General features: G+C 25.4%; 4 protein-coding genes across 11 annotated transcripts in view; 3 read left to right on the top strand and 1 right to left on the bottom strand.

Annotated features, from left to right (window-relative positions):
- Positions 1-476: 476 nt before the first annotated feature.
- Positions 477-2,678, top strand: Sod1 (Superoxide dismutase 1). 3 transcript variants are annotated; one of them, XM_089229830.1, is made up of 5 exons: positions 477-940; positions 1,016-1,112; positions 1,819-1,905; positions 1,975-2,006; positions 2,231-2,678. In XM_089229830.1, the coding sequence occupies exons 1-5, from the start codon at positions 875-877 to the stop codon at positions 2,336-2,338; spliced, it is 390 nt and encodes a 129-aa protein (XP_089085956.1). In that variant the 5' UTR covers positions 477-874; the 3' UTR covers positions 2,339-2,678. The 3 variants fall into 3 exon arrangements, with proteins under 3 accessions (XP_089085956.1, XP_089085955.1, XP_089085954.1); XM_089229829.1 differs by having other exon boundaries at positions 492-672; positions 771-940; positions 1,819-2,006; XM_089229828.1 differs by having other exon boundaries at positions 493-940; positions 1,819-2,006.
- A 257-nt stretch (positions 2,679-2,935) lies between these two features.
- Positions 2,936-3,847, bottom strand: LOC107169911 (guanine nucleotide-binding protein subunit gamma-1-like). Its single transcript, XM_015519866.2, has one exon. It carries the CDS (start codon positions 3,396-3,398, stop codon positions 3,186-3,188), a length of 213 nt encoding a protein of 70 aa, XP_015375352.1. The 5' UTR covers positions 3,399-3,847; the 3' UTR covers positions 2,936-3,185.
- A 248-nt stretch (positions 3,848-4,095) lies between these two features.
- Positions 4,096-11,030, top strand: Scm (Polycomb protein Scm). Its single transcript, XM_089229827.1, has 14 exons — positions 4,096-4,251; positions 4,653-4,720; positions 4,973-5,115; positions 6,745-6,877; positions 7,137-7,258; positions 7,441-7,675; positions 7,756-7,941; positions 8,036-8,182; positions 8,242-8,376; positions 8,435-8,632; positions 8,930-9,088; positions 9,164-9,429; positions 9,505-9,632; positions 9,741-11,030. Exons 2-13 carry the CDS (start codon positions 4,699-4,701, stop codon positions 9,628-9,630), a joined length of 1,872 nt encoding a protein of 623 aa, XP_089085953.1. The 5' UTR covers positions 4,096-4,251; positions 4,653-4,698; the 3' UTR covers positions 9,631-9,632; positions 9,741-11,030.
- A 1,642-nt stretch (positions 11,031-12,672) lies between these two features.
- Positions 12,673-15,730, top strand: part of unc79 (UNC-79 domain-containing protein) — a 40,789-nt gene continuing 37,731 nt past the window's right edge. For all 6 annotated transcript variants that reach the window (XM_089229816.1, XM_089229815.1, XM_089229813.1 and 3 more), the window contains exons 1-2: positions 12,673-12,955; positions 13,063-13,182. In XM_089229816.1, the coding sequence (XP_089085942.1) occupies positions 12,934-12,955; positions 13,063-13,182 (142 nt within the window). In that variant the 5' untranslated portion in view covers positions 12,673-12,933. The remainder of the gene's footprint in view (positions 12,956-13,062; positions 13,183-15,730) is intronic.

The following is a 15,730-nucleotide window of genomic DNA, read 5'->3' as shown; positions in this document are numbered from 1 at the left end:
TAAATAATGTTTAAATTGTTTAGACAATATTTAGATAAATCGATATGCCATTCCCTCAAAAATATTATTTTCTATCTTTTTTGTAATGAGAGGGTTTACTTTAAAATTACTTCAAGATATAGAAAAAATGATTCTGCGTATATGCGTTTTGTCTATGTTACGAGTGAGCCAGAAAGAGAAAACTAATAGTGCGCTGACATACTCTTAATGTTTAATACTTAAAAAATTTTCAAACCTTAAATAAATACAATAAATTATTCAACACTTATTAGTTTTACCATTGATTATAGAATAGTCTATTCTATATTTCTATAATCAATGGTTTTACTAGTTCTACTAGATGTAGATTATACATAAATAGTAAATACGATCTAAGCATTTTAGGAACACTCGGATTTTAAAACGTACTGGTTTTATTGTCATGATGTCGTTATGAACTTCATATTTATAAAGCTATGACATAGAAGACGTAATATATGAAGTATACAACACATAGACATTAGATACAACCGACCGGGAGAATACATATCTCATTATTTCATTTAGGTCTATTTTTATTTGATATTGATATTTTTCAATTCTTCCATAGTTATTATAAATAATTATTAATTATCGAATATTCCATTTCCGCGTTTCATGACTTTCATGTTTGAATGTTTCATTATTACATAGGTACTCGAGGTCACGTACTCACGACTCACGTATAATAGTCAATTCCCATGTCTTATGTAATTTAATTACTATTCATTAGGTCTTAATTATATTTACAGACTAAACACTGAAATCATATTAAATTTACTTCTTGCTACAAAAATTTTCACGGGTGAGTTGAACAACATTTTAGAACGCATCTACCGAAAGTGATTTTGAAAAAATGGTTAAAGCAGTTTGTGTATTGAACGGTGAAAATGTCAACGGTACCATTTTTTTCTCACAAACTGTAAGTACATAATTATAATACGGGTACAAAATTTGTTCTTGTTAATTGTATTTATTAATTTATTTTAATTCTTAGGATGATAAAGCTCCGGTTGAAATAACTGGTGAGATAACTGGACTGTCTAAAGGCCGCCATGGATTTCATATACATGAATTTGGTGATAACACTAATGGTTAGTTAAGTATATTGATGTAAGAATTTACCAAAAATTCTAATTTTTATTTTCTAACCAATTAATAGCTTGTCATATTTTGTCATTTTGACCACTGTACCATGTAGTGTCGTGCTAAAGATGGGGAGGGCAATTGAAGCATGTAGCCTAAGCTTTTTTTTTTTATTAAAGTAGAAAAAAGAAAAATATTCAATCTGTATAACATAAATACAATAAGTAATTTGGATAAAAATTATTACCAGACTGGATGGCTTGAGGGAAGGGAGAGTCCATTGACACTACTTCCAATTGCCTAAGCCTTAGGGCGCTTATATTTTTATCAACTTCAAATTAAGAGATTCATAATTTTTTATTATTATTAATTTACTTTTAAAAAATATATGGTCAATTTGTTGCAGTCATCGCTGAATTCAGTTTGTTAATTAATTAAGGTTGTAGATATTTGAGTTTTTGCAGTCATAGAGTTTTAATCTACTAATTCTAATCTAATCAATTAATATTGGTTTGTAGTTTTTCATTTGCTCATCTGGTGTATCATCGTATTCATTATTATAATAGATGTATTTAAAATCATTAAATATTATGAAAAATACATAATTATTACGATTAACCTATAAACATCTTTATGTTCCCATACCGGTTAATTTAAATAATTATCATTTCTATACTTTTAAATCCTGGTAAGTAATATATTATTGTTTTTTAGGTTGCATGAGCTCTGGTCCACATTTCAATCCTTTTGGAAAAACCCATGGAGCTCCTGATGATGATGTGAGACATGTTGGTGACTTAGGTAATATTGAAGCTCCTGATTCATCTGTGACAAAAGTAAATTTCAATGATCCAATCATATCGCTTTCAGGACCACTTAACATTATAGGTCGAACTTTAGTGGTGAGTACTTTTTAAATTTTTTTTTAATATATTGTATAATAATCATAACATGGACTAGTTACTGAAATTGATTATATATATTTAAGAATACTTTATAGAAATTAGAAAATTAAAAGATTTATATAATTGGTTTTAAAATTATTTTTTGCATAATACTACTATTATCTTTACTTCACTCAATTTTATACATTTTATATGTAACAAAAAAAATATTCCTTTTATAGGTACATGCTGATCAAGATGATTTAGGTAAAGGAGGACATGAATTAAGTGCAACTACTGGAAATGCAGGTGCCAGAATTGCTTGCGGAGTTATCGGAATCACTAAATAATCAATCTCTACCTACTACCTAGTATACATTATTTTATTTTCAAATTGTTTTTTATATTAATTGGATTTGTAGACATATTGTAGAAATATTAAAAACAAATAAGTATAGTTTCATTTATTATTAATAATAAGTAGGCCCGTAAGTAGGTAATCTGTTTAATTTTCTTACTGAACAAGCTTCTAAAAATTGTTACTAATAAATATTTTGATAGTTTTTGACGGTAATCTACTGTTATTAAATATGATTATATACTTCAATATTTAGTTTTAGCATGGTTATTAGTTATTTTTATTTTTTATCTTGGGAATTTATCTTCAATAAAATAATTTTATTAAGATTATTATTTTATTTTTTATTGAGTACCTATCTGATTTTTTTTTTCAATCATAATTTACTCATCAATTATTCAACTATGAAATTTTCATTTTTTTTTTTTTATTTTGTTGTTAACAAATTATCACTAGAATAATTTGATATATTATGAATATAACTCAATGAATCAATTAATGTAGGACTAGGTATCTAAGTAACTAAAGTAAGTAATATTTTACTTTTATCGACAATGAGTAAGCACAATTGAAAGGTACAAACGTAAAATATGATTTGTCATATAAACATTTTATTACTTAAAAAAAATTGAATCGTTTATTACATATTATATAAGATAGTAATTTTTCACTGGTACATGACTAATCAATAAAAAAAAAAAAATTGTAATGGAGGAGTTAAAATAATAATTGATCATATTTGTTAATATAGTAGGTATAGTAGAAAATATTTTATTTTTCATTTCTTTCAACTTCGATATTAACTGTAAGCAGTTTTAACTTTTAAATAATACATAAGCTTAAATAACTACACAACTACTTTTCTCTCTGAATGGATTAGCTTTCTGTGATGAAAAACCAACCATAAGACAATCTTCCAATTCTCGTTCTCTGATATACTTTATAATGTCTTGTATAGCTTGTGAAACGGGTATACGTTTCACAGCTGCTTCTCGGCGAAGCTGTTCCGTTATCTGCCGTTGCTGTTGCAGATTGGAAATCATCATGTCCATGACTGCAGTATCGGATAGGCCTATTTTCGATGGGTGTGGTCACACTTTCAATTAGAAATATAAGTCCAATGAAAGGACTTGGAAGTAACTTGAAGTTGGCGGATATTGATCAATATATTAATTAAATAATTGCTTCAAGCGTGATGAAAATTATAATCGTAATAACTTTAAAAGAGATTAAACTGTAATGAACTATTGTATTGTTAAATTAATGATAATAATACGATAATTGACAAAAAGCAAGTTCACACTTCACGCTCAACAGTTGTTGTTGTTTCGGTATTACTAATAGTCCTTGGTAGTTAAGGATAGAATAGAAAGTGATAAAAAATAAAAATAAAAAATGTTATCAGTTGTAATAAAAATTCACAATAAATCCAAAAACAATTTATAGGTAGGTAGTTGTGTAACAAAATTTGTTTGGATGTATTCAGAAATAATTTTCTGCAGCAGCTGTGTTCCTGTGTTTGAGCAATTTGAGTGATGAACTTACTGATGACAATAATAAAATTATTTTGTTCCATGAAATTTATAATTTGTATTCAGTATTCACACGGATATCAGCTGTCCGTGGTATTCACTATTCACTAATTAATGTAAACCACGGTTGTCGGTTGCATCTACAACCATGATACCTAATGTAAACTTTACATTTTGTAAACCACTGTTATCTTTCATATCCGGCCAATGGCGAACTAGATCCTTTTGTTGACGTTTTTCTTGTGACTCTTAAAAAGCCGATAATGCTATTTATCTAAATCTAATCAACTTTTAGTACAGTTTTAAAAACAATTGTCCTAGTTTAAAGTTTAACTTTGTTCTACTTCAAAAATTTTATGCAAGGAAATCTAAAGTAAGTTTGATTTATATAAAGCTTATTTTAGAGAATAAATATTAGATAAATATCCAATCAATTACAACCATCTGTATAATATGATTCTTAATAGCTATATAGAATTTTTTTTTTTAAATCTTTAATCCATTTAGTTGTGAAACATGATGTCTATTATCAAATAATAAAGTATAAAGTATATTAATATTAATTTAATTTGTCAGTAGTTGATTAATAGTTATAATATAATACTATATAAAAATCTTATTGTCATATGTACACAAGTATTTTGGTTTTTGTATCTACAGATTTTAACAATCGATTAAATTTGTAAAGATTTAGTAATTTTTAAACTTATTGTTAATACCTATTATATATAATCTTATAGTAACAATTTATTTTTTGTTTGTTTTATATTCTAGGTTAAAATAGAAAATTAAGAACTACTTTGTACCTAAGCTTATACTTATGCAAACCAACAAGATGAGAGGTATGACTCAGTTATATTTTGCTAATTAGTAACTACTAAAAATATTAAATGTATCTAGTAAACTTACTGAGTGATTCTTTTTACAAAGAAAACTCAATGTATCCTAAATTAACCTAGGAGTGAATCTAATTTGTTGTTGAACTTGGTTAAAACTTCCTTAAATTAGATATTTTTAAGATTCTGTTTTAAAAATACTTATTAGTACCTATATCAAAAATTATACCTTAATAAATTCATATGTTTATTTTTAAGGTCGCCCTCCAAAGGCAAAATCAACATGTACTATGTGCAATGATTCAAAGCATCCTTTAAACTATGTATTACCTACACAAAATGGGAAAAAAGAATTTTGTTCTGTCAATTGTCTTACGGAATTTCGAAAAGAATATGTTAAGGTAATTATTTTAATAACGGTAATTTAGTTAATCAGCTATTTAGAGTAACAGTGAAATTGTATTAAACTGTTGTAATAAGGCCAGTAGTATAGAACTAATTGCCTAAAAAATTAAAATAACACATTTTCATAAATTATTGGTCTTTAATTGGTTCCAACATTTTACTATTTTATTAATAATACTAATAGCACATACTTAGCCATAAGCTATCTCTATCTAAGGATATTTACAACTTTAAGATAAATTGATAATTTAAGTTAAACAGTTTATAATAAATAATAATATACTAATATTTACTACAAGTATGACAGAGTGTAATGTGTATGAGTGCTTGGAAGAAGCGCTAGTGTATTATGTAAATTTGAATGTTGTGAGGGTGATTTATTATCAGAGTCACATAAATTTACATTCTCATAATTTATACTTAATTATTAATTTTATATATAAATGTGTACAACGTACATTTTATATATACCTAGTACCCTAACCAGTCTAACCATTGGGACTAATAAAACAGTATTATTTATATTATTAGTTATTCAATTGCCCAATTAGGTAGATATTACTTTATTCATTGCCACTCTACAGACATACAACTATCAACATTTTTGTATAAGTAATTATTTCTTGGTAATAAGTTCTGCTGAATTAGAGTCAAAACCACATGCCATCCGAGTGTTTTATAATAAAAATAAACAGCTGACATTAAGATACTGTTTTAATTTTATTTGATGTAATACATTGTTATTTTATATCTGATTCTTTTTCATACTCATACAGGACTATTAAAATGTAATATAATTGCATTAATAATATAATATGATAACTTCATTGAGTTTAAAGTCTTAACACCAACCAATTTTTGATGCATTTATTCATTTTGTGAATAAAATTCATTTAAAATTACCGGGCAATTAGAATTAGTCCATTTAGAAAATTTCCATTTCCAGACAATTCCCTCTGCCCCTGAATATAGCTAACTAAAAGATAAACACTTTAATAGGATGCTGAATTATACTAGTACATTAGTTTTCTCTCTAATCCATGTATAATAGCTTATTTATGTTTTGTAGAACCTATGTTATGTTGTTAGTATTGATAATAAAGTAAGTTGACTTACACTCAATCTTCTTACCATCATGAATAATATATTTAAGAAAATTAATTTAAATAATATACATCTTGATCTTTTAACTGTACTAAATATATTTGGTTGTATATTATAAAAAATTGTATTTAATACAATATATTATATCAATATTATAAAGTTGACTTAAAAAGTGTTATTCGATTCCACTACTGGTTAAATTATGTGAGTCTAGAATCAGTGGGGCCGAACTCAATCTTTATAGATAGGGCAAAGGGCAAAGTACAAAAATTAATACCCATCCCACCTAGAGACACTTAACTAAATCGCGTATTCACTTTGGTTTTTTGATATTTCAGAATATTTATATTTTATTTCTCCTTATATGAATTATTTTTATACATCAATAATATCCTACCTCCCCTTCCTTCGCCTACCTAAATATAGGATTCAGTGCCACTCTCTAGAATTATATTTTTAGTACTAAATATGTATATCTTAGTATTTATTTAATTAAAATTAACAAGTTGACATTACTTTAGAACGGATGTGCAAATTGTGATAATATAATTAAAGGCTCTCCAGTTAAACAAGAAAATCAAGATTCTACACCAAAAAACTTTTGTTCAACTGCTTGTTTAAATAAACACCAAAGGAAAGAACAAACCAAAAAAAGTTAGTACATATATTTACTTTTAAAACCTTTACTAAATATTTTTATTTGATAGGAGCTAGTTGTCATGCCTTATATAGAAAAATATTTTATAATTGCTATGTATATTAAATTAACTTGAAATATTTAATAAAAATACAAAATTAAATACATCAAATACAAATTTGACTAATTAAAAATATATTATAATATCTTGTATTTATTTGTGTTAATTGTATGATGTTATAATAATAAATAAATTATATTTTTTCTATATTTTAGCTGTTTTTGGAGATGTTCAAGTGGAAAATCCATTTTCTGTTCATAATAATCCAGTATTTGATTGGGATAATTATCTTAAAGAAACATCAAGCACAGCAGCTCCTACTTATTGTTTTAAACAGGTTAAATACAGTTAATTATCTCTTGAATTATTTTTAGTGAATATATTGTATGGTAACAATTAGGTAATTCTTTAAAGTTAATGTTAATTTAAAAAAAAAAAAATTAAATTACATCAAATATAAATGTGTTCTAAATTATATATTTTCCATAATTTATTAAAATAAAATATTATCACGTATAGCATGAAGTATCTCCGGAAAATGAATTCAAACCAAGTATGAAATTGGAAGCTGTAGATCCACGAAACATAACATCTATGTGTATCGCAACCGTCATAGGTGTTGTTGGCCCCAGAATACGTCTTCGTCTAGATGGTGGAGATAATAAAAATGATTTTTGGCGATTAGTTGACTCTTCAGAATTAAAACCCATTGGTTATACAGAAAAAAAAGGCGGGATGTTACAACCTCCACTTGGTATATCTATAATATTTTATATATTTTAATTTAATTTATGCTGACAAAAACTTACATTAGGGTTTTAAATATGTTTTTAGGTTTTCGTATGAATGGTTCACTATTCCCTATGTTCCTAGTGAAAACTCTAAATGGAGCTTTCTATTCTCCTGATACTGCTTTTAAATCTGAACCAGAAACTCCTACTGACAATTTATTTAAAGTCGGTCAAAAAATTGAAGCCGTAGATAAAAAAAATCCACATTTAATTTGTGTGGCAACTATTGGTAAGTTAACTAATTATATTAACTTATTTATAATCAGTAGACTTATTTTTTATAAATAATCAACTTAATAATTATATTGTATTATTTGTATTAGGTGATGTTAATAAAAACAATATATTTGTTACATTTGATGGATGGAGAGGTGCATTTGACTATTGGTGTTCCTATGATTCTAGGGATATATTTCCAGTTGGATGGTGTTTAAAAAGTGGACACCCACTTCAGCCACCTGGCCATAAAGGTGATAAATATTAGACAGTGTAATCATAGTAAAATAAATTAACAAATAAACTATTACAGGATCTCGTTATTCAGGAAGTAGACCAAATAGTGCACAGTCTTCAGCAAGTGTGAAACAAAATTTTAATGATTCTATAAATTTAACTCCAGATAGCGCAAGTGATCTAGAAGCTGGTATCCAAGAATCATGTTCTGGTATTGCAAATTTCAGTTAACAATCTTATTTTTATAATTAAAACATTTTTATTTACAGTATTTATAAACCATGAGTGCAAATGTGGCCCATTCATGGATTCTTCTAAATTGTTTGAACTTCCCAAACAATTAGGGCCTGGATTAGTTCAAAAAGTTTTGAAAGACACTATACAACATTTAGTAAACACTGCACATGATATTCAATCAGTTACAACTTTGATGAAGAAACAAGGTGATAGTACGTGTACAATAACAGGTAAAAACTACAATAGATCTTAGATAAACTTAATTTAATTGAATATAATCATTTTATATAGAACTAAGCACTTGGCCTTGTTTCTCCGAATTCATAAAGGCTAGACTATCCTCTATAACCCCCAACCACACACTTAGTGTTCATACATATTTTAAAAATTTCAAACTTATGAATTTATTTTAGCTGTACTTTAGTTCATATAAATGTTTAAAAAGTTTGGATTGAAAGTTTTGCTAACGAGCAATAATATTTTTTTTTTGCTAAATAATAATATTACACAATTTTTTTGATATTCAGCTACATATGAAGGAAAATCTAGAGTTTTTAAATTGCCAAAAATTGAGAAAACAGATGAGTTTTGGGATTATATTAGAACTCTGTTAGAGGATCTGTCATGCTGCAAAAATTTGTTAAGCCCTGCTTTAAATGTTTGCTCTGAGTGTAAACTAGAAAAAAGTAAATAATAATATTTAATTTAAATTATAAAAATAGGAATATTTTATATTATTAAAATAATTATTTTCATTTTAGATACCAATGAAGTAATAACAAATGTTAGCAAAAGTATAAAACGACATGGTTCACCAGAAAGTTCGACTCCTGATGAAGTAACATTAGCTACAAAAAAACCATGTATAACTGAACCTGAAATGGAAGCTGCATCTTCAACAACTCCAACTGAAGGGCCCATAAGATTGCCTGTAGACCCTATAGAATGGTCTGTAGAAGATGTTATTCAACACATAAACTGTATAGACCTACAATTAAATACATTTGCTGATCTTTTTAGGAAACACGTAAGATTTCATGTTTAATCAAATTTCAAAAAACATTTTACCACACAGATAAAATAAATAAAATATTTATTTTAGGAAATTGATGGAAAAGCCTTGCTATTATTGAACTCTGATACAATGATGAAATATATGGGACTTAAATTAGGGCCTGCTTTAAAACTTCAAAATTTAATTAATAGATTAAAACCCCGAAGAAGATAAAAGTAAGCCATATTTAACAATAATTTGTGAATTTGAGTTTAGTTATTATAGAATAAACTAAAGTATAATATTATAAGAATTTTAATATACATTCAATTTTTATTTCACAGGTAAAAAGCTCATTGGGAGCTTATTATTTAAGGTTGATATATTATATATTATAATTTTGTTTTCTCCAACTATTTTAATGTATTATGAATGATTGGTGCTTAGGTAATAGATGTTTACTATGAAATTAATTCACATACATTTTAATAATTTTTAAGTAACAATACTTATGTTTTCCTTAATTAATATTTTATTTTATTTAAGGAATTTCTATTAACTAACTTTTGATCATTGTACATTTTTGTTTTCTAATTTATACCAATAATGATTTATTTTTTACCTGATATAAAATATAAATATAGTTTTCTCATAACTAAATTTTAAATTATATTTTGTTTTCATTGATTTTTTTAGTAATTCATATGCCAAGAGGATGGCTAAAGTTGAATTAATCTATTATTTATTATTTCTCTGTACTCAGCTTTGATTCTATAATATATAAATTTGAAATGTTGCATGATAGACAAACATAAATAATTATTTTAATTCTTATAAATTTTATTTTTATTTTTCGAGTATAAATTTCTTGTAATTATTAGCATATTAACAAATTCTGAAACTATTATTGCAATAAATATTAGTCATTTGTATTTTTATTAGAAAATAATAAGTTAAGTTATCAATTTTTCGTATGATTTTTTTTTATATCTAATATCAGTATGTTTTTCTTTACACAGTGGTTTTTATTGGGTAAAATTAAGTTTTTTTATAGACTATTAGTGATTGAATTAAATCAATAATATTATATTTTTATTAATGTATTAATTTGATATTCTGGGAACCATAACCTCGCTTAGCACAAACATTAAACTTTAGTCCATAATATCCTATTAGCTAAAATGTTTAGTTTTGATAGTAATAATTAGCAAAATAAACAATTTTTTACTATTGAAAAAGGTAATTGTGATCATTTGAAATAACATTCTACACTCCATGGTTTTGTACTTTTAATTTATTTTATTTTTTGTTATTAGCTTTAATTTATGTATATGATAAATCTGTAATATTTTATCATGTTTCAACTTTTGTAATATAGGTATATTTTATTTTATTTATAGTAACAGAAATATTAAATTTTGTTTATTAATTATATTATAATATTAATAGCCGTAATGGGAGAAAAATGTAATGGCAATTGTTTCTGTGATTTTAGAAATATTTTGATTGTATTAAAAAATTATATTTTTTAAATGAATATAGATTTTTGTTTGCATTTGTATTGTTTTATAAATACACTACATTTATTATTATTTATTTATTAATTACCAAATAAAATTTAAAATTTTCCAACTTATGCATATTTTAATCTCTAAAAGAATAGTAATACTTTGAATAATATAATTGTAAGAAAGATATTACAAACACTCCTTATATTGTACCAAATCAAACTAATGGCATTTATAAAAACTGTGTGCGTGTGTGTGTACACAATTTATAATACTAAAAATTGTTTGATTTTAAACTCTACTGATGGTTCCTCTAGATCTAGTTTGTACATTTGAAAGGCTAAAATTTGAAAATTCCAATAATTTTGGGAAAAAATTTAAGAACAGCTGAAATTATTCAAAAATTAATTATCAAATTGTAGATAACTTAAAATTTTCATAAAATATTTAAGTTAGCATTTTTTGTACATGGTCAAATTTTCAAAATTTGTTAATAGCTATTTATAGACATTGAACATTTTACATTTTTTTCTATAAATATTTATAAAATATTTTAAAATTTAATTATAATGTTTAAAATCTAAAATCTTTATGTTTAGTAAATATAATCTCAATATTTTTTTATTAGTGTTTAAAGTTAGAATTTTCGATAAAAAGTCTAATTATGTAAAGCTCTTGGGCATACTCAATATTAAAATAAGTACCTAAGCTTTGTTAAAAAAAATCAAGACCCGTTAAGTAATTTAGGTAAAATATATATTCTACTATATAGATCTTTGAGTCATTGACTACTGTCAAAGTTTTATCTGTATTTCATCTATATGCAGGATTGTCAGTCACGAATTTTGTGATATCAATTATATTGATTTTAATATGAAATCATAATAATTAAGAGGGTGCTACGCCCATATTAGTTGTCTCAGACACTCAGTCTTACAACGCGTAACTAACGGCAGATTCATGCTCAGCAGTTCACGTTTTATTCCATTAGCTTAAAAATAAGAGTGAATATATCTTCTATGAAACTTGATGGTAAGGACATTATCTTGTTGGAAGTTATTTTACAAAAATTCAGTTTTTAAGTGAGTTATTATGCGCGTATATTAAATTGCAAAATAAAAATATTCATATAACTCACTTAGAAACTGAATTATCGTGTAAAAAACTTCCAACAAAACACAGATAATGTTCTTACCATCAAGTTTCATATTAAGTAAAGGTATTCAGAATTCACTATTTCAGTATTTCACTCTAATTTTTAAACTGACGGAATAAAACGTGAACTGCTGAGCATAAATTTGTTAAGTTACACGTTTGTAAGACTGATACAACAAATACAGGTGTGGCGTCCTCTTAAGCAGTACACCATGTAGGAATTAAAATTTAAAATACCCATGTATTAAAACTATTTATATCATTTAATAGTTTAATCTATTCAAAGACATTCTCATGTTTAAAAATAGTTGCCTCATTTTTGTTTATAGATATTTAGTGATTCAGTCCTTACTCCTTGAATGACTTAACTTTTTTTCTACCTTTTCAATAGTTAAATACTTTTTTATAAATCATAATACTTAATGACTAATGTTGTATACCTACCTATTACCTAATACTTTTTTAATTTACGTTACGCAGTACGCACTATAACCTGTAGCAGTATATTTTAATTTCTAACTGTCAAAAAAAGTTATTTTTTATTGGTTACGTGGTATTACTGCTTATGACCAGCATCAGATCAATAACTGCAGAACGGCGCGGAGCTGTGGCTGTGTTTGTGTCGTTTGTGAAAAGCGAAAACTAAAAAGTATCTAATATTGCAGTCTCAAAATGTTACGATTTCTGCAATTGCTTTGTAATATTTACAACTTTCAACAATAAACTAAATACATTCATATGTCAAAAATGTGAAAAAAAACATAATTTTAAATTTCCTATAATAGTTATTTTATTAGAGTAGATATTATAATCCATAGGCTATAGTAGTAAATAATATACCTACTTAGTAAATATATTTTATTAAAATATCATCATGGTTACTAAATCAGTTTCGTGTAAGTTGGTAATTTAGGTATTTGGGTACGATCCTAGTACCTACATTATAGTTATATCACTGATTAATTTACATATAACGTTAAAAACACTTTAATTTTTATTTCAGTTATTGCTAAAATCAGACACCTTCAAGATTATCAACTGCGACTGAGCTATAATATGCTTCCTTGTCCATCTGGGCTAGAAATTGCTAACTGTTTAAAATATTTTTCTCAAGTACTTTTGAGTAAGATTAAAATTTTATAATTTTTTATAATTTATAAATTTGTGGATGAAATTTCTAGTATATATAGATAAATACACGTTTATAAAAAGTGTATAATCTTTTAGCTAAGCACACTTTTAGCTCAAGTGTAATTGTGTAAAAAAGTACTATAAAAATTTTATAATAATACATCAAACTTAATTTCCTGATTTAATAAATCAATCTATTAAAATATTTAAAAACAATAATATAGTACAGCGACATTTTTTGGTTTTTCAATCGACATACATAAGCTTGTCACTTAATTATGAATACCTCGCTATCGACTATCATAATAATATAGCTCTAACGATTTTTGTAAAAAAAAAAAAATATAAGGAATGTACGTATTATATGTTAAATTTTAGATACTGAACGGAGCGATGAATGTATTGATTTTATTTTACAATGACGTGATTTTCTTAAAAAAAAATTGTTTGTTCTGTGTACACAATTAGTAGGTAGGTATCGAAATGAGTCGATTTCAGTATTTTTTTTGTGGTGCTAGTTGAATCTAGCAATCAAAAGAGCTGGAGAAAACGTAAATTGGAATTTTTCGGTTTTCGAAAAATCGATTTTGGTTATTGGTGTAACGCTATCAGAGATGAACGTAAATATTTGGAAGTACTTATATAGTTAATTTTATTACGTTGTATTAAAATGAATATGTTTGGGAACCGGGAATTTACATGATTATACAGAGTGATCTTTCCCAACTTGTTTTTAACTATTATTATTTTTATATTTTATTCAAAATGCTTATGAAATTACAATCAAAATAATATATATTAAATCCCAGTAATAACATTTTACAAGAAAAATTATATAATATTACATTTTCAAATCTCAAGAATGAATATTTATCATTTTAGGAATTGTTTATTACAAAATAATCTCCAAAGGCTTGCATACTTAATATATAAAACGATTCTGAGTGGAATCTGGAAATATCTTAGCAGCCTATACCAAGTATATTTTTTGATAAATCAACTGTGTGGATATAGTTTTTGAAATTTTTGATTACGATATTAACAACTCAGTATTAGTGAGAAACTTTGTTATTCATTTTCAAACTTTACTTAAAACATTTTTTGAATTGTTTAACTACGATATAATTTTGCAAACTGACGTTATTTTGGCGAATTTAATTGAATATTTTGTATATAGTTATGTTTAACGCAGTTAAATTTTACCATCGATATTCTTAGTAAAAAAAAGTAAGCATGCGTATTAATAGCTCAAAAAAAAAAAAAAAAAAATAAGATTTAAAAAAATTTATTTATACCTACATTTAAGTTAATATAATTATTCAATTAAAAGGTCGAGAAACTACCCGATTATTCGTTTTTGAATTACAATAAAATAGTTAGAAATCTAGAATAGATTTTAGAAATTAAAATAGAAGAATATCTTTCCATGAGAAATTATTAGTTCACGCTTCACGCGCAGTTGATATCCAATGTCGAAAAAATATAAGCTTCAAACGCTCATAAAAATTAATTTGGCTTTCTGATAGACTTTTTTATTAGCAACGGTGAACCAAGGGCGCCCGTAGGGGGGGGGGGCCAAAGTGGACATTGCCCCTACTGGAGATATTTTAAAACTATTGTTAATTTAATGCCACGCATATTAAAGACATTGTTAAAAAGCAAAAACAAAATATTATTGAAGACGTTTTACAATCATTTTGTTACAACCAAGACGCATACAACTTTTATTTGATAATTAATATAAATATAATGAATTTGTAACATCTACATTAACATGTATTTAAAAAATATTAATAATGTATTGTAAACCTACACATATTATAAGGGACTTAATATGTGATGACATATGATTTTTTTTCTATTTAGGTTATGCTATTTTAGAATGAAGACACTAAAAATATATTTAAATTTAAAATAATCTTTTTGATTTGGTTTTAGAATTTTGATCTTGCCCCGGGTGGGATTTTATCCTGCGGACGTGCTTGCGGTGAACAAACTCTGAAGAACATTAAATTAAATTTCCTTATCTTACATAAAAAAAAAAAAAATGATTATGTATTTCTAACTCAAAATAATTTGTAAATTTTCCATTTTCATGATTTTGAAAAATTTCGTCAAAATTCTAATCTTAAACGTTCATAAAATGTATATTTTTTTTAAAAAATCATATACTAATTTAACCACTTATGAGAAACTTGTATTACATTTCCAAGTTTTTTCCATTGAAAAAAAATTTTATCTACAATAAGTAAAAACAATAACTATAAAACTAATAAATTTCAAAATTTCTCATGCTTACAAATAGCCCAAAAAGTGTCAAAATATTTTTAAAATTTTTAAATTTATTTCCTTAGCAATTTGAAAGTTATTGGAAATTTTCAATTTTTACCTCTAAAAAGTATTAACTATAGATTCACTTTCCTGCCAGAAATGGTTCTTAAATAGTGAAATTGAATATAGAACCATTATATTTCGATTTTCGATTACTTATATATAGTTATGTTTATTCGTGTTGTGTTCACAGAAAAAATAAAAATAAT

Source organism: Diuraphis noxia, unplaced genomic scaffold (genome assembly GCF_037042655.1).
Source record: "Diuraphis noxia isolate RWA-SAM2 unplaced genomic scaffold, SU_Dnox_SAM2 contig0005, whole genome shotgun sequence".
Lineage (NCBI taxonomy): Eukaryota > Metazoa > Arthropoda > Insecta > Hemiptera > Aphididae > Diuraphis > Diuraphis noxia.
Note: the sequence above shows the minus strand (reverse complement) of the source record. Positions and strands in the feature narration are given on the sequence as shown.

Bases quoted from the DNA above. Each gene is read 5' to 3' on its own strand.
- Scm (XM_089229827.1), top strand. From the start codon at position 4,699: ATGCAAACCAACAAGATGAGAG. The intron at 6,878-7,136 runs GTTAGTACATAT...TCTATATTTTAG, and splicing joins GAAAGAACAAACCAAAAAAA to CTGTTTTTGGAGATGTTCAA. The intron at 8,377-8,434 runs GTATTGCAAATT...TTTTATTTACAG, and splicing joins TATCCAAGAATCATGTTCTG to TATTTATAAACCATGAGTGC.
- Sod1 (XM_089229829.1), top strand. From the start codon at position 875: ATGGTTAAAGCAGTTTGTGTATTGAACGGTGAAAATGTCAACGGTACC. The intron at 941-1,015 runs GTAAGTACATAA...TTTAATTCTTAG, and splicing joins CCATTTTTTTCTCACAAACT to GATGATAAAGCTCCGGTTGA. The intron at 1,113-1,818 runs GTTAGTTAAGTA...ATTGTTTTTTAG, and splicing joins ATTTGGTGATAACACTAATG to GTTGCATGAGCTCTGGTCCA.
- LOC107169911 (XM_015519866.2), bottom strand. From the start codon at position 3,398: ATGGACATGATGATTTCCAATCTGCAACAGCAACGGCAGATAACGGAA.